Genomic DNA, 21,409 nt, shown 5'->3' with positions numbered 1-21,409 from the left:
TGGGATATACGGCACTTAACGTTGGCGGGGAGGGTCCAAGTGAAAATTAATATTCTGCCGATGTTCTTGTTAATCTTTCAGGCTCTCCCGATCTTTATACCAAAAGGCCTTTTTTTGGAAAGTGGACATGATCATTTCGGACTTTGTATGGGCAGGGAAGGTGCCGAGGGTGGGGAGGACCCGGCTACTGAAGCAGAGGCAGGGGTGGGGGGGGGGGGGGCAAGGTGCGGCGGGGGTGGGGGAAGGAGATGGGGTAGATTGGGTTAGAATGAAGGAGGAAGGGGTCTAAGGGGTCTAGTTTGTGGATTATGATTAAGGCAGCATTGCCAATGGCTCAGAGTAGGTATTCACGGAACCCGGTCCATGGTGAAGATATGGAATCAATTGAGAAGGCATTTTAGGGTGGAAGGGGTGTCGCTGTTAACTCCGCTGTGCGGGAATCGTAAGTTTGAGCCGGGGGGAATGGATAGTGTATGCAGGAGGTGGAGGGAAGTGGGGCTGGTCAAGGTGAGGGATTTGTATTTGGAGGAAGTGTTCACCAGTCTGGAGGAGCTAAGGGAGAGTAGAGCTGCCGAGGGGTAGTGAGTTCAGGTACAAGTTCGGGACTTTGTGCAAAAGGACTGGAGGGGGTTTCCTAGGTTGCCGGGATACACCCTGTTGGAGCAACTGATGCTTCCGGATGTGGAAGTGGAGGGAAGAATTGAGGATATATACAAGTGGGTGGGGGAGCAGGAAGGCGAGCGGGTGGTGAAGATCAAAGAGAAACGGGAAGCGGAGTTGGCAGGGAAGATCAATTGGTGAGTACGGAGTGAGGCACTGCATAGGGTAAATGGGACCTCCTCTTGTGCAAGGATAAGCCTGATACAGTTTAAGGTGATTCACAAGGTGCATATGACTCGGGCAAGAATGAGTGGGTTCTTTCAGGAGGTAGCAGATGAATGTGAGAGGTCTGGGCAGGGGTCAGCGAATCACGCTCACATGTTTTGAGGTTGTCAAAAATTAGGAAGATTCTGGGCGGGAGTGTTCATGGTCTTAGCCAGGATAGTGGAGGAGGAGGTGGACCCAAACCATTTGGCGTCGATATTTGGGGTTTCAAAGAAGCCAGAGCTCATGGGGAGGAGGAAGGCCGATGTCTTGGCCTTCGCCTCTCTGATTGCACGGCGGCAAATTTTACTGGAGTGGCAGTCGGCATCGCCACCGGGGTAGCGGCTTGATTGGATGACCTGTACGACTTCCTGCGGTTGAAGAAGATAAAGTATGAGTTAAGGGGTTCTGCAGGGGGATTTGAGAAAAGGTGGGGGATGTTTGTGACCGTGTTTGAGGAGCTGTTCGCCTACACAATAGTCCTCAACACCGGTGCCCCGTACGGATGTGTGCTCAGTCCTCTACTGTACTCCCTATACACACACGACTGTGTGGCAAGATTTAACTCCAATTCGATCCATAGGTTTGCAGCTGGTACGATTGTGGTGGGTCGCATCTCAAACAACGACGACTCAGACTACAGAAGGGAGATAGATCACTTGGTTGCATGGTGTACCGAAAACAACCTCTCTCTAATAAATTGTCAGTAAAACTGATCATAGACTTCAGGAAGCGTAGTACGAAATAAAGGACTACAAAAATGACTCCAAAGTGGAGGTGGTCGATAGCTTTAAGTTCCTGAGGGTCACCATCACAGTCTGTCCTGGTCCACTCACATTGATGCAACAGTCAGAAAAGCCCAACAACGTCTCTACTTCCTACGGAAGCTAAAGATATTCGGCATGTCTGCATCAACCCTTACAAACCTCTACAGATGTGCCATTGAGAGCATCCTGTACAGCTGCATCACAGCCTGGTATAGCAACTGCTCGCCCCAAGATCGCAAGAAACTGCAGAGTGTGGTGAATTCAGCCCATCCTCCCATTGATTCTGTCTGCTCTCGCTGATGCCTCAGGAAGGCAGACAGCATTGACAGAGACCCCCTTGCACCCACACTTTGCCCTCTTCCTGACCCTTTCATCAGGCAGAAGGTACAGAAGTCTGAAGACCGGTACATCCAGACTTAGGAACAGCTTCTTCCCAGTTACCAGACCCCTCAACGACTCTCCCTAGCACTGATCTGTTCCCTATAGGACACTATTCACGACGCCCAATGCTGCTCTTGCTCATGTATTGGCTTTGTTTGGCCCTTGTTCCGCACTGTAACTAATTACGTATTTGTCAATGTACGTTGTCGATTATTCTTTTTATCTACTGTGTACGTGCTGTGTACGCCCCCTTGGCCGCAAAACAATACTTTTCACTGTACTTCGGTACATGTGACAAATCTATCAATTATATCCTGTGAAGAGGAAATTTTAGTCATTAAGTAAAATCCAGAGCCCCAGAACGTGTCCGAGCTCAGGTCATTTTTGGGTTTGGTAAACTATTGTGAAACAAATTTTTGTCAGACCTGTCTGTTGGCTTCCCTGTACTTACTTCTGTATAAAGAAACCGAGTGGAGGTGGGAGTCTACAGAGGAGAGGATACTGGGATAGGGTAGATACGTGGGCTACAGTAGGGTGCTCTTTGTAAGGACTGGTGCAGACTTGATGGGCCGAATGGCCTCCTTTAGTACTGTAAATTCTATGATTCTATGATAGGAGAGGGCTTTCAGGGGTGTGACGGTGCTGCTGCAGTTGGCTAACCCGATAGTCCATTTTGGTCCAGACAGGGAACTTATCCTGCTGTGCGATGCCTCACCTATGGAGCGTGGTCAGTACTTTCTCATTTAATGGAGGACGGGTCTGAAAAACCCATCGTTATAACATCTAGTATGCTGACAAAGACAAAAAAGGGATATTCACTGTTGGACAAAAAGATCTACCTATCGTTTTTGTGGTGAAAAGATTCCATCAGTACCTCTATAGTCATTCATTCACCATATGTACCAACTACAAGCCACTGAGAAGTCTTTTCAGTGAGTCAAAATGTTTTCCTCCCATGGTCTCAGCAAGAACACCGTACTGGGCAGTTACTTTGTCAAGTTATCTGTATAATATCATGTACAGAGCAGGGATAGACAAGATAACTGCAGACAGTCTTCTCCTTTACCAGATTTGCCATCCAAGTTATTGTGTCCTCTGAGACCATTTTCTTACTTCCCAGTAACTGTGAAGTAGATTAAGTAGTGGACGGACAGAGATCTTATTCTGCGACATGTTAAAAGATTTCTGATGCAAGTGTTGCCAACTATCATAGAAGATGATGAGTTGAAATTTCATGTGAAGTGTAGGGATGAGTTAGGTGTGCAGGATGGATGCATATTGTTCAAGAGTAGTAATTCCAAGGGCAGCATGGTGGCGTAGTGGTTAGCACTGCTGCCTATCAGCGCCAAGGACCAGGGTTCTATCCCGGCCCCGGGTCACTGTCCGTGTGCAGTTTGTACATTCTCCCCGTGTCTGCGTGGGTCTCACCCCCACAACTTAGAAAGATGTGCAAGGTAGGTAGATTGGATATGCTAAATTGCCCCTTAATTGTGGGTACTCTAAATTTACTTTCTAAAAAGTGGTAATTCCATCCCCTGGTCTTTCACAAGTCATGGATGAAATTCATGAGGCTCATCCAGGTGCTTCTAGAATGAAAAGTCTAGCCAGGTCATATGTCTAGTGGAATCTGTTCAGCCTGTCAGATAAACCAGAAGATGGTGCCACCAGCACCACTTCATCTTTCAGAGTGGCCTGATATGCTGGGTGCAGACTGCATGTAGACTTCGCAGGATCTTTCATGCGCCACATGTTTTTGGGTGTTGTAGATGCACATTCAAAATGGCTGGAAGCATACATCTTCAGTAATATTACAGCTCCTATGACAATTGAGAAGCTACGTCAACGTTTTTCAACTCAGTCTACCAAATGCGCCTAACAAGTGAATTAGTTCATGCAAAAGAACGGTGTACGCCATGTGCGTGCTGCACCGTTTCATCTGGCTTCGAATGGTTTGGTGGAGCGAGCTGTTCAAACTCTGAAGAGGGATTGAAGAGAATGGCAGTTGATATTCTGAGTACAAAGCTCTCAAGATTTTAATTCCAGGATCACATCACGCCACAATCGACAACCGGGCTCTCTCCAGTGGAATTGTTATTAGATAGATCAACTCGATCTGCTTCAGCCACATCTTAAGAGAGAGAGTGAACAGCAGACATGAGAAGCAAAAGGAGGGACACGACTACCACGCCACAGAGAGGTAGTTCAAATCAGATGAATCGGGAAAAGCTTCAGTCAGGAATCGTTAGATAACATGGCTGATAATGCTGCTGTGGGCGTTCACCAGGAAGTGGTTCCTATGTTTCCAGGTTTGCCAGTTGACTCTGCTGGGGGAATAGAAGAGGGACGCTCATCATAGATTATCATCGAATTTACAGTGTAGAAGGAGGCCATTCAGCCCATCGAGTCTGCACCAGCTCTTGGAAAGAGCACCCTACCCAAGGTCAACACCTCCACCCTATCCCCATAATCCCACTCAACACTAAGGGCAATTTTGGACACTAAGGGCAATTTTAGCATGGCCAATCCACCTAACCTGCACATCTTTGGACTGTGGGAGGAAACCGGAGCACCCGGAGGAAACCCATGCATACACGGGGAAGATGTGCAGACTCCGCACAGTGACCCAAGCCGGAATCGAACCTGGGACCCTGGAGCTGTGAAGCAATTGTGCTATCCACAATGCTACCGTGCTGCTCATGTTTAGATTCTCATTCCACTTCTCAAGGGTTGGTGAGAGAAGTGTTGCAGGGTGTCATTATGAGTGCAAAGTGTTCTTGTAAGTCTTTCTCCTGTGCGGTTGTTTTCTCTGTCGCCTGTTGAGGGTTTTCAGCTGTGAGGATTTTGGCAGGTTTTTCAGTCTGCAAGAGGGTGGCCAGTAAGGAAGACCTGGTTTTACTAGTGCTCCTGTTTTCATAGTTAATACTGTTGCTACAGTTCTGCTGAATTACTGTTATTATCAAACTTTGTTATTTATTTATATAAAGAAGTTCCTTGTTTTAAACAACATATTCGGACCCACTTCACCATAGGAAAGCTGCAGGAGTATGAACTTTTTTAATGCGTACTACATGCAATAGCAATAGAAACCTTAAAAAAAACTTTGAAAGCACTTCACAACATTTTATTTTTGACTGTTATCGCTGTCAGTTGTAGCAAAACCTGACAACTAATTTGTTACATAATGTTCCATACTCAGCAATGGGATAAGACACAAACTAATTTGTTTTTGTTCAAACCCTTCTCTAGTATCCATAGGAAAACATACAATCTGTACTTGAAAGTTATTCTTAAAATTATCCCAAGAAATGTCACGGTGGCACAGTGGTTAGCACTGCTGCATCATGGTCGCATTGTGGATAGCACAATTGCTTCACAGCTCCAGGGTCCCAGGTTCGATTCCGGCTTGGGTCACTGTCTGTGCGGCGTCTGCACATCCTCCCCGTGTGTGTGTGGGTTTCCTCCGGGTCCTCCGGTTTCCTCCCACAGTCCAAAGATGTGCAGGTTAGGTGGATTGGCCATGATGAATTCCCCTTAGTGTCCAAAATTGCCCTTAGCGTTGGGTGGGGTTACTGGGTTATGGGGATAGGGTGGAGGTGTTGACCTTGGGTAGGGTGCTCCTTCCAAGAGCCGGTGCAGACTCGATGGGCCGAATGGCCTCCTTCTGCACTGTAAATTCTATGATCACAGCACCAGGGACCCGGGTACGATTCCAGCCTCTGGTGAATGTCTGTCAAGTTTCTACGTTCCTCCTGTGGGTTTCCTCCCACAGTCCAAAGATGTGCAGGTTAGGTGAATTGGCCATGATAAATTGACCTTTGGTGTCCAAAATGTTAGATGGGATTATGGGGATAGGGTGGGGGAGTGGGCCTAGGTAGGATGCTCTGACGATCAGTGTAGATGTGATGGGCTGAATGGCCTCCTTCTGAACTGTAAGGATTCTATAAGCTCAATAGAAAGCTATCCAATTGGCCCTCATTCCTTGTCACTGAAGCCTTTTGCATTGACTCCCATCTAGGAGCTGATCAACAACCAGTTTCTCAGGAACATAGATCCAAATTTTTACAATGGCCGGGGCTCGAGCGTTGATTGGCAGAAGGCAGGACTTCCAATTTCACATGGGTAGAAGACCCTCATGGAAAGCTGTCAGCTAATCTGATCCCCGGAAGCTCTGCAGTCCCTTCAGGCACAGTGCTGCAGCGGCTGGAAGAGACACTGCAGCAATGCGCCTGGGACTAAGTTTAGGGAGCAAGACTGGTTAAGTGGTAGGGGTTCCAGAGAGGAAAGGGTAGGGGCCACTTGGGGGTCTCGAGGGGAATATTTGGGATCCTGGAAGATAGGCAAGGGACAGGGAGTTCCAGAGGTCTCGAGGCCTTGAGGGGAGACAGCCCCAGCCAGAAGGGATTTGAGAAGGTACTCCACCCCCCTCTTCCTGCCCAAGATGTAAGTTTGGTCATTTTTTTTTGTCCCCCCACAATTTGTTATCCATCTGTCAGTCTAAAACTTAAGTGGCCACTTGTGGGCCTCAATTAGGGCAGGGGCCGTGGTGAGGAACCCCCGCCCCGTAAAATTGCTTCCAGTGTGGGGCTGGATTCCGGTCCGTGCAATTTCACGCTCCCCACTGCTTCAAAATCCATTGGAGATGGGGAGCATAAACGTCTGGCCATAAAATCCTTTAGGTCACCAAAATATCAATGAAAATTTATAGGAGCGAAGGTACAAAAAAAATACACAGCATTTATAGTACAAAATTAAGCGCCTTGGCAGAAGCTTGGTCAAGAGTTAGTCTGTTAATTTTTTCTTAAGTGGTATGAAGGATGTAAAAACAATTGCCTACCTAGCTGTTCAGAGTCAATTTCAAGGCCATTGCTGAGGAGCTGGCTTTTCAGCCAGTACACTGAATTCACTTCTTCTACTGAGCAAATAGGACCTTGCAGCATTTCTCCAAGACATTGTCCGACAGTAAAGGAAATGGTTCGTTCCATGTCTATCAGCCAAATCCAGGATTTAACATCTGGTGAAATGGATTTCTCTGAACTGTTTGCAGATTCTAAGGAATACAAGTTATCCACAATTTATCTTATTGAACTATATTATGCATTCAATCTGCTAAATTCCTCATATATTGTACAGTATACACTCTTTAACGTCACCTTTGTTCTCAGTGTTGTGCTACTTAGTTCATAATTCTTCAATCTGATTGGTTAATAAGACACCGTTGATTGCCCCATTCATGCACATTCTAAGCACTCAGTTTCCCTCACCGTGATGTTGTCAACTTGTACTTTCAGTAACTTGCCAGACAAAAATATTACAAATCCAGATGTGCAAGGGTCAGTCTAACTAACAGCAATAGTTATTAGATGCCCTGGAACAGCAAATCCAGAAGTTGTTTTCAGTGATTGTATGCTTCGCCAAGAGTTGCATTAAGAGCTATGTAAAACTAAAAACAATGGAAAATCAATTGAATTGAACAAGACAGACATCTTTATGTTAGTCTTGCAGCAAAAACCTTTACAGCTTACTGAAAGAGTTGTAACTGATGTTCAGCTGGATAATAAATTTAGATTTAAGACCATAAGACCAGAAGACATAGGAGCGGAAGTAAGGCCATTCGGCCCATCGAGTCCACTCCGCCATTCAATCATGGCTGATTTCAACTCCATTTACCCGCTCTCTCTCCATAGCCCTTAATTCCTCAAGAAATCAAGAATTTATCAACTTCTGCCTTAAAGACACTCAACGTCCTGGCCTCCACCGCCCTCTGTGGCAATGAATTCCACAGACCCACCACTCTCTGGCTGAAGAAACTTCTCCTCATCTCTGTTCTAAAGTGACTCCCTTTTATTCTAAGGCTGTGCCCCCGGGTCCTAGTCTCCCCTGCTAATTGAAACAACTTCCCTACATCCACCCTATCTAAGCCATTCATTATCTTGTAAGTTTCTATTAGATCTCCCCTCAACCTCCTAAACTCCAATGAATATAATCCCAGGATCCTCAGACCCTCTAGGGTCAGGAAACACTGAAACACTGAAATTCAAACAGGCTTTTTAAATTATGACGTGGTACACCATTTAATAATAATAATTATTATTATTAAATGGTGTATCACGTTCATAATTATTGCTAAACAGCCTCCTGGGCCCTGAAAACTAATTCCATCTGTGGAATGGGCCATTTCTCCATTATAGAAAAAAAATTGTAAAATTTGTAAAATATGATTTTTAAACCTTATATTTCACCTTTCATTTTAATTCCATATACATTGCATATTAGAACATAGAACATAGAACAATACAGCGCAGTACAGGCCCTTCGGCCCACGATGTTGCACCGAAACAAAAGCCATCTAACCTACACTATGCCATTATCATCCATATGTTTATCCAATAAACTTTTAAATGCCCTCAATGTTGGCGAGTTCACTACTGTAGCAGGTAGGGCATTCCACGGCCTCACTACTCTTTGCGTAAAGAACCTACCTCTGACCTCTGTCCTATATCTATTACCCCTCAGTTTAAAGTTATGTCCCCTCGTGCCAGCCATTTCCATCCGCGGGAGAAGGCTCTCACTGTCCACCCTATCCAACCCCGATCATTTTGTATGCCTCTATCAAGTCTCCTCTTAACCTTCTTCTCTCCAACGAAAACAACCTCAAGTCCATCAGCCTTTCCTCATAAGATTTTCCCTCCATACCAGGCAACATCCTGGTAAATCTCCTCTGCACCCGCTCCAAAGCCTCCACGTCCTTCCTATAATGCGGTGACCAGAACTGTACGCAATACTCCAAATGCGGCCGTACCAGAGTTCTGTACAGCTGCAACATGACCTCCCGACTCCGGAACTCAATCCCTCTACCAATAAAGGCCAACACTCCATAGGCCTTCTTCACAACCCTATCAACCTGAGTGGCAACTATCAGGGATCTATGTACATGGACACCTAGATCACTCTGCTCATCCACACTTTCAAGAACTTTACCATTAGCCAAATATTCCGCATTCCTGTTATTCCTTCCAAAGTGAATCACCTCACACTTCTCTACATTAAACTCCATTTGCCACCTCTCAGCCCAGCTCTGCAGCTTATCTATGTCCCTCTGTAACCTGCTACATCCTTCCACACTATCGACAACACCACCGACTTTAGTATTGTCTGCAAATTTACTCACCCACCCTTCTGCGCCTTCCTCTAGGTCATTGATAAAAATGACAAATAGCAACGGCCCCAGAACAGATCCTTGTGGTACTCCACTTGTGACTGTATTCCATTCTGAACATTTCCCATCAACCACCACCCTCTGTCTTCTTTCAGCTAGCCAATTTCTGATCCACATCTCTAAATCACCCTCAATCCCCAGCCTCCGTATTTTCTGCAATAGCCTCCCGTGGGGAACCTTATCAAACGCTTTGCTGAAATCCATATACACCACATCAACTACTCTACCCTCATCTACCTGTTCAGTCACCTTCTCAAAGAACTCAATAAGGTTTGTGAGGCATGACCTACCCTTCACAAAGCCATGCTGACTATCCCTGATCATATTATTCCTATCTAGATGATTATAAATCTTGTCTCTTATAATCCCCTCCAAGACTTTACCTACTACAGACGTGAGGCTCACCGGTCTATAGTTGCTGGGGTTGTCTCTGCTCCCCTTTTTGAACAAAGGGACCACATTTGCTGTCCTCCAGTCCTCTGGCACTATTCCTGTAGCCAATGATGACATAAAAATCAAAGCCAAATGTCCAGCAATCTCTTCCCTGGCCTCCCAGAGAATCCTAGGATAAATCCCATCAGGTCCCGGGGACTTATCTATTTTCAGCCTGTCCTGAATTGCCAACACCTCTTCCCTACGTACCTCAAGGCCATCTATTCTATTAGCCTGGGGCTCAGCATTCTCCTCCACAACATTATCTTTTTCCTGAGTGAATACTGACGAAAAATATTCATTTAGTATCTCGCCTATCTCTTCAGACTCCACACACAATTTCTCATCCCTGTTCTTGACTGGTCCTACTCTTTCCCTAGTCATTCGCTTATTCCTGACATACCTATGGAAAGCTTTTGGGTTTTCCTTGATCCTTCCTGCCAAATACTTCTCATGTCCCCTCCTTGCTCATCTTAGCTCTCTCTTTAGATCCTTCCTCGCTACCTTGTAACTATCCATTGCCCCAACTGAAACTTCACACCTCATCTTCACATAGGCCTCCTTCTTCCTCTTAACAAGAGATTCCACTTCCTTGGTAAACCACGGTTCCCTCGCTCGACGCCTTCCTCCCTGCCTGACCGGTACATACTTATCAAGAACACACAGTAGTTGATCCTTGAACAAGCCCCACTTATCCAGTGTGCCCAACACTTGCAGCCTACTTCTCCACCTTATCCCCCCCAAGTCACGTCTAATGGCATCATAATTTCCCTTCCCCCAGCTATAACTCTTGCCCTGCGGTGTATACTTATCCCTTTCCATCATTAACGTAAACGTCACCGAATTGTGGTCACTGTCCCCAAAGTGCTCTCCTACCTCCAAATCCAACACCTGGCCTGGTTCATTACCCAAAACCAAATCCAACGTGGCCTCGCCTCTTGTTGGCCTGTCAACATATTGTTTCAGGAAACCCTCCTGCACACACTGTACAAAAACGACCCATCTATTGTACTCAAACTATATCTTTTCCAGTCAATATTTGGAAAGTTAAAGTCTCCCATAATAACTACCCTGTTACTTTCGCTCTTATCCAGAATCATCTTCGCCATCCTTTCCTCTACATCCCTAGAACTATTAGGAGGCCTATAAAAAACTCCCAACAGGGTGACCTCTCCTTTCCTGTTTCTAACTTCAGCCCATACTACCTCGGAAGAAGAGTCCCCATCTAGCATCCTCTCCGCCACCGTAATACTGCTCTTGACTAGCAGCGCCACACCTCCCCCTCTTTTGCCACCTTCTCTGAGCTTACTAAAACACCTAAACCCTGGAACCTGCAACATCCATTCCTGTCCCTGCTCTATCCATGTCTCCGAAATGGCCACAACATCAAAGTCCCAGGTACCAACCCATGCTGCCAGTTCCCCTACCTTGTTTCGTATACTCCTGGCATTGAAGTAGACACACTTCAAACCACCTACCTGAACACTGGCCCCCTCCTGCGACGCCAAATCTGTGCTCCTGACTTCTATACTCTCATTCTCCCTTACCCTAAAACTACAATCCAGGTTCCCATGCCCCTGCTGCATTAGTTTAAACCCCCCCAAAGAGCACTAACAAATCTACCCCCCAGGATATTTGTGCCCCTCAGGTTCAGATGTAGACCATCCTGTCTGTAGAGGTCCCACCTTCCCCAGAAAGAGCCCCAGTTATCCAGAAATCGGAATCCCTCCCGCCTGCACCATCCCTGTAGCCACGTGTTTAAATGCTCTCTCTCCCTATTCCTCATCTCACTATCACGTGGCACGGGCAACAACCCAGAGATAACAACTCTGTTTGTTCTAGTTCTGAGCTTCCATCCTAGCTCCCTGAAAGCCTGCCTGACATCCTTGTCCCCTTTCCTACCTATGTTGTTAGTGCCAATGTGGACCACGACATGGGGCTGCTCCCCCTCCCCCCTATATTCATACACTTTTAATTCCAGATTTTTTACTGAATTCAAATTTCACCATCTGCCGGTGGAATTCAAACTCAGGTTCCTAGATCTTTACCCTGCATCTCTGGATTGCTAGTCCAGCGACAATACCACTACGCCACTGCCACCTCTCTCGCTTTCTGTAAAGTGATAACCAAAAAGTGAAAATTAGTGCTTTCAGTATCCTGGATTTCTGTGGCAGAATTCTTCACTGCAACTGCTTGATGACAACACTGATGCTGGACAGCTGAAGATCCTCTTGACTGGGCACTAGATTCAAATTAATATTAGGAGATGAAATTCATGCCATTAGAAATTGCTGGAACCTCATTCTTGAACCAGGCACATGTGGGTTTAGTCAGTCAATGTGACTAGTGCTACTAATCTCATTCTGGCTCAGCCCTTTTGTTTAATTTTAATCTCCTCCTGAACCACAGTAGTCAGATTATCATCCAAATAACTCCCCAACAAAAACTCACAATAGTAGAAATTTAGATTTGTGTTCCCACAAAAAAGTGACACTCTGGATAACGATCTGCCTGTTCTCCAAGCTGAGTGCGGGAATGCCATATGCACCTTACATTAGGTGCTTCTGCAAACTCCAGAATCACATACCCGATATTTGGGTTTCGTTTTCCCTGTAATAGCAACTATCAATACTGCTTCCTAATTGGTACAGTTGAAGCACCGAGATCTCTGCTATCACCCCATGAGGACACAGTCTGTGGCGCATCTCCTTGGTTTCAGGGTGACGATTAGACATCTGAATGGGCGACCTTTCACCGGACGACCAGTGGGAAGAATATGGCACTGGCAGTATATATTGTCTGTCCAGAACTCACATGACAGCTGCCATAGACTCGTAGCTGCAGCGGAAAGGAACTTAAATCCACTGCCCTGTATAACAATCTGATTTTCGACCTATTAAAAAAAGTACTTATTGGCAGCCCCTAGTTTAATTTTAATAACACAGAAAAAACAACAAGCCTAAGAACTTATTTTGAGAGAAAATTTCAATAGTGAGGGAGAAACCAGATTAAACAACCACACTAACCATGCACTGCCCATTCAAGTTCCTGTTCCTCCAGTATCATAGCAGCTGGTAAAAGTCGGTTTAGATGATCAAGAGGCTGAAGAAGATCTAGAAGATTACCCAGCAAAGGTCGTACAATGCTAACAGGTAACAACAGAAGGGAGTAGATCATTTGACACAAAATACTTCCAGCTGCAGAGTTATAAAGGATTCCTAAAAAGAACATGAAAATTTAAATAAGCCCAAGACAATGAAGCAATAAATCTTCTAATAATCACCTATCAGAATTTTGCCTTTTACATCTACAGCTGGTTCATTAAGTATAGTTTAATGACTAAGATTTTAAGTTTGTATTAAGAATACTGTCACAAAATATTAAACAAGTATTTTACATAGAACTGTAACCTGGCAATACAGAAGACTTATACCCCACCATGAAACTATTACCAATTAAATACGGAATACAACAGCTTTATGCAAAAGTATCACTCGTTTGCTTAAAAATAATTCGCAAAAGTATTAATATTTTTGCGAAGATACATTTTGTAAAAGCATGCATAATTTATACACATACATCGAGATAAAACCACAGAAGCCATAAAATTATGGTGCAGGAAGAGGCCATTCAGCCCAACGGTGTGCATCAACTGGAAAAAAACTAGCCACTCATTTTAATCCCATTTTCCAGCACCTGGTCCATAGCCTTGAAAGTTATAGCACTTCAGGTGCAGATCCAGATACTCGTTAAAATGAATCGAGTGTTTCAGCCTCGACCGCCAACTTAGGCAGTGAATTCCAGACGCATATCACTCTCTGGGTGAAAAGGTTTTCCTCATTTTCCCTCTAAACATTCTACCAATCACCTCAAACCTATGCCCCGATAGCTGACCCCTGAGCTAGGAGAAATAAGTCTTTCCTGTTTACCCTCCTTATAATTGTGTACACCTCAATTAGATCATCCCTTAGCCTCCTCTGTTCAAAGAAAACAACCTGAGCCTATCCAATCTCTCCGCCTAGATATAATTTTCAAACCCTGGCAACATCGTTGTAAATCTCTACACTCTCTCCAGAGCAATTATGTCCTTCCTGTGATGTGTTGACCAGAACTATACACAAATCTCCAGCTCTGACATAGCCAGTTTTTTTATATAGCTCCATCTCTATATCCCTGCTTTAGTATTAAATAACTTTTTCATTAAAAGGAAAGCATTCCATAAGCTTTCTTGAAACACGTCCACCTGTCCTGCCACCTTTAAGGATCTGTGGACATGCTCTCCAAGGTTACTCACAACCTCAACCCCTCTCAATATCTTATTGTTTACTGAACATTCCCTTGCTTTGTTTGCCCAACCAAAATGCATTACATCACACTATTCCGGATCAAATTCCATTTGCCACTTCTCTGCCAACTCAACCAAACCATTCTGGAGATGACAGCAATCCTGATCAATTTTTTGTGCCATTTGCAAATTTCCCAATTGTGCCACCCACAGTTAATGTATTAATGCACACTGTGAGAAAAGAATGTGCTCCAGAAACCTGGAGAACTTTATGTTCTCCCTCAAATAATGCTTGGAATCTTTGGAACATAAGACCATAAGACATAGGAGCGGAAGTAAGGCCATTCGGCCCATCGGGTCCACTCCACCATTCAATCATGGCTGATTTCAACTCCATTTACCCGCTCTCGCTCCATAGCCCTTAATTCCTCGAGAAATCAAGAATTTATCAACTTCTGTCTCAAAGACACTCAACATCCCGGCCTCCACCGCCCTCTGTGGCAATGAATTCCACAGACCCACCACTCTCTGGTTGAAGAAACTTCTCCTCATCTCTGTTCTAAAGTGACTCCCTTTTATTCTAAGGCTGTGTCCCCGGGTCCTAGTCTCCCCTGCTAATGGAAACAACTTCCCTACATCCACCCTTTCTAAGCCATTCATTACCTTGTAAGTTTCTATTAGATCTCCCCTTAACCTCCTAAACTCCAATGAATATAATCCCAGGATCCTCAGACGTTCATCGTATGTTAGGCCTACCATTCCTGGGATCATCCGTGTGAATCTCCGCTGGACCCGCTCCAGTGCCAGTATGTCCTTCCTGAGGTGTGGGGCCCAAAATTGCTCACAGTATTCTAAATGGGGCCTAACTAGTGCTTTATAAAGCTTCAGAAGTACATCCCTGCTTTTATATTCCAAGCCTATGGAGATAAATGACAGCATTGCATTTGCTTTAATTACGGACTCAACCTGCAAGTTTACCTTTAGAGAATTCTGGACTAGGACTCCCAAGTCCCTTTGCACTTCAGCATTATGAATTTTGTCACCGTTTAGAAAATAGTCCATGCCTCTATTCTTTTTTCCAAAGTGCAAGACCTCGCACTTGCCCACGTTGAATTTCATCAGCCATTTCTTGGACCACTCTCCTAAACTGTCTAACAGCAACAGATATACTAAAGAAATCTGCTTATCATCTGAAGGATGGTACCATTGAGGTCATATTATGGAGATGTAAAGTGAATGGCTTTTGTACTGTAGAGAATGTAGTGTCAGAAATTCAACTTGGTGTTAAAACAGGTTGCAGAGGTTCAAATCTCACCCCGTCTGCACATCGCCCTTGAGGCAAATGTGGTGGAGAAAAGGCCATTGCTCACTTCCTTCTGAAACGTGCCTTTGCAAAGCTGATTTGTAAAAAGATGCTGTGGTTTTTGTCAAGGTTCATCTCGAGCAGCTTGTAACACAGGACTCTGTGCTCCATTAGCTGATCCCAGGGACGCACAAGATTAACATCAATTGAGGCTGGAGGAACATCAACTTGGTGAAAGACATTTTTGGTCTTCTGGAGGGTTGTCCAAGACCAAGTGCTGGAGACTGACACATTCCATGGTCCAAGACTATGTGCTGAAGGATGCATTGAAGCATAGGACGACTGCCACAAAATGCAAAGGGAAAAGGTCACTGTCTAAGACCCCAGGGGTTGGTTTAGCACAGGGTTAAAGAGCTGGCTTTTAAAGCAGACCAAGGCAGGCCAGCAGCTCGGTTCAATTCCCGTACCAGCCTCCCCGAACAGGCACCGGAATGTGGCGACTAGGTGCTTTTCACAGTAACTTCATTTGAAGCCTACTTGTGACAATAAGCGATTTTCATTTCACTTTTTCATTTCTTGCATTGAGGGGCTGTGTAAAACCCCCTGAGTTATATGTTTAAAATGAAATAAGTATTGTAAATATTAACTAATTGTAAAATGGAGTGAGTAATATAAAGTACTGAAATAAAGGATTTGTTTTGCACCTTATGTGATGTCAATTTTGAACTGCCATATACTGTACTTCTGTAAATGTTATGAATAAAGTATATTTTGGAAAAAATGCTGAAGTTCTGAACGGTTTGGTTTAGCCTTGTTTAATGTCTGAGAGGGAGATGTAGTTAGTGGCAAAAGTACAGCAGCACCGGAATTGTTTTTAACACAATGGAAATAAAAATGACATTTTTGTGCAAACAAATGCACAGGATAAGGTGAGGGTCTTACCATGTAATTTTTCTGTAACACTTTTATCCAACAAGCTTTCTTTCAGAAGAACAGCAGATCGTCTGTAGGAATCGGTCGCATATTGCAGTAGCAAGTGTACATGTTTATGCAGCAAATCTACACTTAAATGATCCTAAAATGAAGAACATTGCCATTAACCTATTCATAAAATGCTTGGTTGCCACCCAGTCAGAATTATTAAAATAATCATTTTCCCTTTCTAATTAGTCATCACCGTAACAAACGTCTGGTAAAACAGAGCTTGACCTCACCTAATCACTCATGCCTGAGATACCTTGTCTCTTTTATTCTATTCAATTCAACTTTCAATGTTCTACATTAATCCTGTCCCTCTATCCTCGTACACATTTAACAGTTGCAGTGTGGGGGAGAGGGTGGTAGGGGAAGGGTGTGGAAAGATGTCATTACTGGAAAACAATTAGAACAAAGAATCCCAACTATTTTTAGCCCTTCTGTAGGACAGGGACATTAAGACGAATTGTAGCCTCCCCTCCTTACCCCAGGCAAGGTCTGAGAAACATATCCTAGCTGGCCTCCCTCTTTCTAGCCTTTGCAAAATTGAGGTCATCCAAAAATCTGCTGTCAATGTCTTCACTCACAGCAAGTCCTGTTTTCCTATCACCCCTGTGCTTGCTGATCTACACTGGCTCCCAATCGAGCAAAGTCTCGATTTTAAACTCCTTATTTTCAATTCCCTCCATGGTTTCGGTCCTCTTGATCTCTGCCATCTTCTCCAGCCCATTACTGAACAAGACGTCCTCCTGAAAAAGTTGCGGAAGCAGAGCCTTTGAATATTTTTAAGGCAGAGGTGGATAGATTCTTGATAAGCATGGGGATGATAGGTTACCCCGACCTCGAGTAGGCAGATTGCAGATTTGAGGTTACAATCTGATCGGCCATAATCTTGATAAATGGGGTTGGTTTAGCACAGTGGGCTAAACAGCTGGCTTGTAATGCAGAACAATGCCAGCAGCGCAGGTTCAATTCCCGGACCAGCCTCCCCGAACAGGCGCCGGAATGTGGCGACTAGGGGCTTTTCACAGTAACTTCATCGAAGCCTACTTGTGACAATAAGCAATTATTTTTGGAGATGATCACTGCCTGGCAATTGTACAGCTCAAATTTTACCTGTAACTTATCACATCACGCCAGAATGTTGTTCAGGTCTTCCTGACCGCTTCAGTATCCAGGGAACTGTAATTTGTATTGAACACAGTGCAATCATCACCAAACATCCCCACTGAAGAGATGGTCATTGATGAAGCAACTGAAGATGGTTGGGCCAAGGGTATATAGGAACATTCGAGTTTATTGGCCTCCAACAACTGCCACTGCCTTCCTTTGTGCTCAGTGTGCTTTCAACCAGTGGAATTTTCTCTCTCACTCTCTCTCTCTTCCCCCCGCCCCCTTCCCCCCACCATGCCACAAATGTTGCCTTGATGTCAAGGGCAGTCACCCTCACCACCCCACTTTGTCCAGCTCTTCTGACCATGTTTGCACCTAGTCTATGATGAGGTCAGTAGCCCTGAAAGATTAGATTTGTCCTGCCTTTTGTACACAGGACATACACATGTAATTTTCCACATTGGCACGCAATTGCCAGTGTTGTAACTGCACCGAAACAACGAGGATAGAAGTGAGGCCAGTTTAGGAGCACAAACCTACAGCTAAAAGCCCACAGACTTTGCAGTGCCCAGTGACTTCAGCTGTTTCTTGATAACAAGTGGCATGAATTGAATTAGCGTAACAGTGGCATTTGAGACTTTGGGGACTTCAGGAGGTCAAAGTGGGTCCACCACTCGTTATTTCTGGCAGAAAATCACTGTTTCAGCTTTGTGCTCTGTACTGACATCATTGAGGATAGGAATGTTTGTGAAACCTCCCCCCTAGTCAGTTGCTTAATTGTCCATCACAATTCATGATGCGGCAGGACTGCAGAACTTTGATCTGATCTATTGGTTGCAGGAACATTTATGCAGCATGCTACTTTTACTCTTTAGTATGCATGCGTCCTGTATTGTAGCTTTACCGGTTTGGCACCTTACACTTGGGTATGTCTGGTGCTGCTTCTGGTATGATCTCTGACATGCCACATCAACCCGGAGATTGGATTTTTTAATTGCGATTACTCCCAAAAGTATGTCATTGCCATGATTTTCCACAAGAAAATTGATAAATCACATTCTGATTTTCATACTGACATTACCTTAGCAGTAGAATTTGAGTAACAGTGAGCCAGCAAATGTTTATGCAATGCAGAGAGCAGCTGACGGACATGGGAAGGTGGTCCATTTTCTGTATGCGCTGTATTACTTTGTTGTTTATCACTGTTCTTCTCCAACTCACCAAAAGCTCGTTCCTTTTGAAACAAGCAATCAAGAAAATTTGAAGCAATAGATCAAAAGAAAATATACATTTCTCAGTGAAAAAGAAAACTCATGGAAAAAAATAAACTTACAGTGTAGAAACCGATGTTCCTCAAAAGAGTTTTCAAAAGGATTTCTGCTAAGTGAAAGTGGTCAATATTCCCCGACTTGGAGGAGTCCTGATCGGAAGAGTAGTTCTGTGAGAAGCCTTCTGACATGTCAGCAGGTGAGCTGTAACCAAGCAGAGATGCGATGTGGGACTGATCTTGTAGGCTGGTCAGTATGATATCCAACTGCATTCTCTATTTAAAAGAATGACAGGTGGACTAAAATTTAGTTAAAGGTTAATTTTCCAGAAATACCAAGCCCCTTTCTGGTATGTATGTATTCTAAAAATACATATAACTGTTCAAGTGACACGATAGTATCAAAGAATTTGCATCAAGGTACTTATTATGCTGTTCAGTAATCACGACAAACAGAATTTTGCATATCAATAATAATTATTTAGCAATAAGGAGTTTAAATTTTGTCCCAAAATAATCTGATAAATAATAGATCAGTCTAAAAATTATAAATAAGGAGACTAATAAAATGAATTAAAGGGGAATTTAGTTGCAGGACAAATGCTTGGAGCATCAAGCTTTTATCCCGTCAATGCTTCAACAAAATAATGTGCTCCAGCTAAAACTCAGAGCCAACATATTACTGAGCTAGAAATTGCCAAAGTTGTAACATTTAGTCTCTGATGTGTCCTTTCTTAGCTGGTCTCAGTTGGGTTGATGGTGCACCATTACCACTAACCAAAGACAAAACAAAATAAAAAGCGACACAGAATAAAATGCCTCCAACAATTTAAAGGGCTGATGTTTACACTCAAGATTCAAATATATTCTCAAGAGAACCCTGCGTTCTCCAACTTTGGTTTCTTGTCCTTCCTTCCTTGATAGCAAAGGTTTGTCGCTTCAAGTGGAGAAAGTACCTTTGGCATCTTCGGCTGTTTTAAGTCCTTAACTCTGGATGTTCTTCCTAAGCCTCTCCAAATTTCTTAAAACCTACCTCTTTGAACAAACATTTGGTCATGTATTTTTGGCATCAAATTTTGTCTGATCACATTTCCATGATACATCTTGGGACATTTTATTACATTAAAGGTGCGATATAAATGGAAAACATAAAATTATCAGACAGTACTATCAATTCAGGACTTTGAATCTTAAGGTAAAAATTAATGAACATTTGAAACAGGGGAGGATGCATGGTTCTGGAAAAGTAGAGAATGTGATTTATTCTGAATTGCTCTAACAAAGCATAGAATTAAAATTGTGAGCCAAATGGTCTTCTGGTGTCAGCTGCAGCCCGCCCAGCTGGTGTTATTTTGGCCTCCGAGTCAGAAGGTAGCAGGTTCAAGTTCCAAGACCAGGGGCGAAATTCTCCGTTATCGGCGGAAACTCCGCCGATCGGCGCAAAAAACGGCGCAAATCCCACTTGCGTCACGTCATAAAAATGGGCCGATAGTCTGCGGCCCGAAATGGGCTAGCAGCGACGTAACGGGATCCGCGCTTGCGCAGTGGTTCACGCCGTGCAGCGTCATACGCGCTGCACGGCGTGACGGCTCATAAGGCCGCGCAGCTCCCCCCCACCCGACCGGAACAGCCGACCGCAACACCCGACTTGATGGCTGGCCGTCGCTCAGCCCCGAGGTTCGAGTCACGCGATGTGGAGGCGCTCCTGGATGCGGTGGAGCAGAGGAGGGACGCCCTGTATCCCGGGCACGGCCGCAGAGTTGCCCCACGCCACAGCCGGCGTCTGTGGAGGGAGGTGGCAGAGGCCGTCACCGCTGTGGCCCTAACACCACAGACAGGCACCCAGTGCCACAAGAAGGTGAACGACCTCGTCAGAGCAGGCAGGGTGAGCCTCCCCCATATCCCCCATATCCCCTCTCCCCCAAATCCCCCCTCCCCCATATCCCCCCTCCCCCAAATCCCCCCTCCCCCCTCCCCCATATCCCCCCTCCCCCATATCCCCCCCTCCCCCATATCCCCCCTCCCCCATATCCCCCATACTCCCCCCTCCCCCATATCCCCCATACTCCCCCCTCCCCCATACTCCCCCCTCCCCCATATCCCCCATACTCCCCCCTCCCCCATATCCCCCATACTCCCCCCTCCCCCATATCCCCCATACTCCCCCCTCCCCCATATCCCCCATACTCCCCCCTCCCCCATATCCCCCCTCCCCCATATCCCCCATATCCCCCATATCCCCCATACTCCCCCATATCCCCCATACTCCCCCATATCCCCCATCCTCCCCCCTCCCCCATACTCCCCCCTCCCCCATACTCCCCCCTCCCCCATACTCCCCCCTCCCCATATTCCCCCCTCCCCCATATTCCCCCCCCATATCCCCCATATTCCCCCTCCCCCATATCCCCCATATCCCCCCTCCCGATATCCCCACTCCCCCATATCCCCCATATTCCCCCATATCCCCCCTCCCCCATATCCCCCCTCCCCCATATCCCCCTCCACCATATCCCCCATATTCCACCATATCCCCCATATTCCACCATATCCCCCCTCCCCCATATCCCCCCTCCCCCATATCCCCCCTCCCCCATATCCCCCATATCCCCCCTCCCCCATATCCCCCCTCCCCCATATCCCCCCCTCCCCCTTATCCCCCATATCCCCCCTCCCCCATATCCCCCCCTCCCCCATATCCCCCCTCCCCCATATCCCCCATATCCCCAAGTGAATCCAGCCCTAACCTTAACCTCTGCAATGCACGCGCAACCGATGGCGTGCATTCATATACCTGCCTAACACT

General features: G+C 45.4%; 1 protein-coding gene across 4 annotated transcripts in view; it reads right to left on the bottom strand.

Moving 5' to 3' along the window:
* Positions 1-21,409, bottom strand: part of LOC140409077 (probable E3 ubiquitin-protein ligase HERC1) — a 701,933-nt gene that overhangs the window by 540,358 nt on the left and 140,166 nt on the right. For 3 of the 4 annotated variants that reach the window (XM_072497165.1, XM_072497164.1, XM_072497166.1), the window contains exons 14-18: positions 18,670-18,879; positions 18,418-18,570; positions 16,191-16,323; positions 12,687-12,878; positions 6,847-7,059 (exon numbers count right to left, since the gene is read on the bottom strand). In XM_072497165.1, coding sequence (XP_072353266.1) covers positions 6,847-7,059; positions 12,687-12,878; positions 16,191-16,323; positions 18,418-18,570; positions 18,670-18,879 — 901 coding nt within the window. The remainder of the gene's footprint in view (positions 1-6,846; positions 7,060-12,686; positions 12,879-16,190; positions 16,324-18,417; positions 18,571-18,669; positions 18,880-21,409) is intronic. The other variant, XM_072497168.1, reaches the window with a different exon arrangement.

Source organism: Scyliorhinus torazame, chromosome 3 (assembly GCF_047496885.1).
Source record: "Scyliorhinus torazame isolate Kashiwa2021f chromosome 3, sScyTor2.1, whole genome shotgun sequence".
Lineage (NCBI taxonomy): Eukaryota > Metazoa > Chordata > Chondrichthyes > Carcharhiniformes > Scyliorhinidae > Scyliorhinus > Scyliorhinus torazame.
This window is presented reverse-complemented; position numbering and strand designations above follow the sequence as displayed.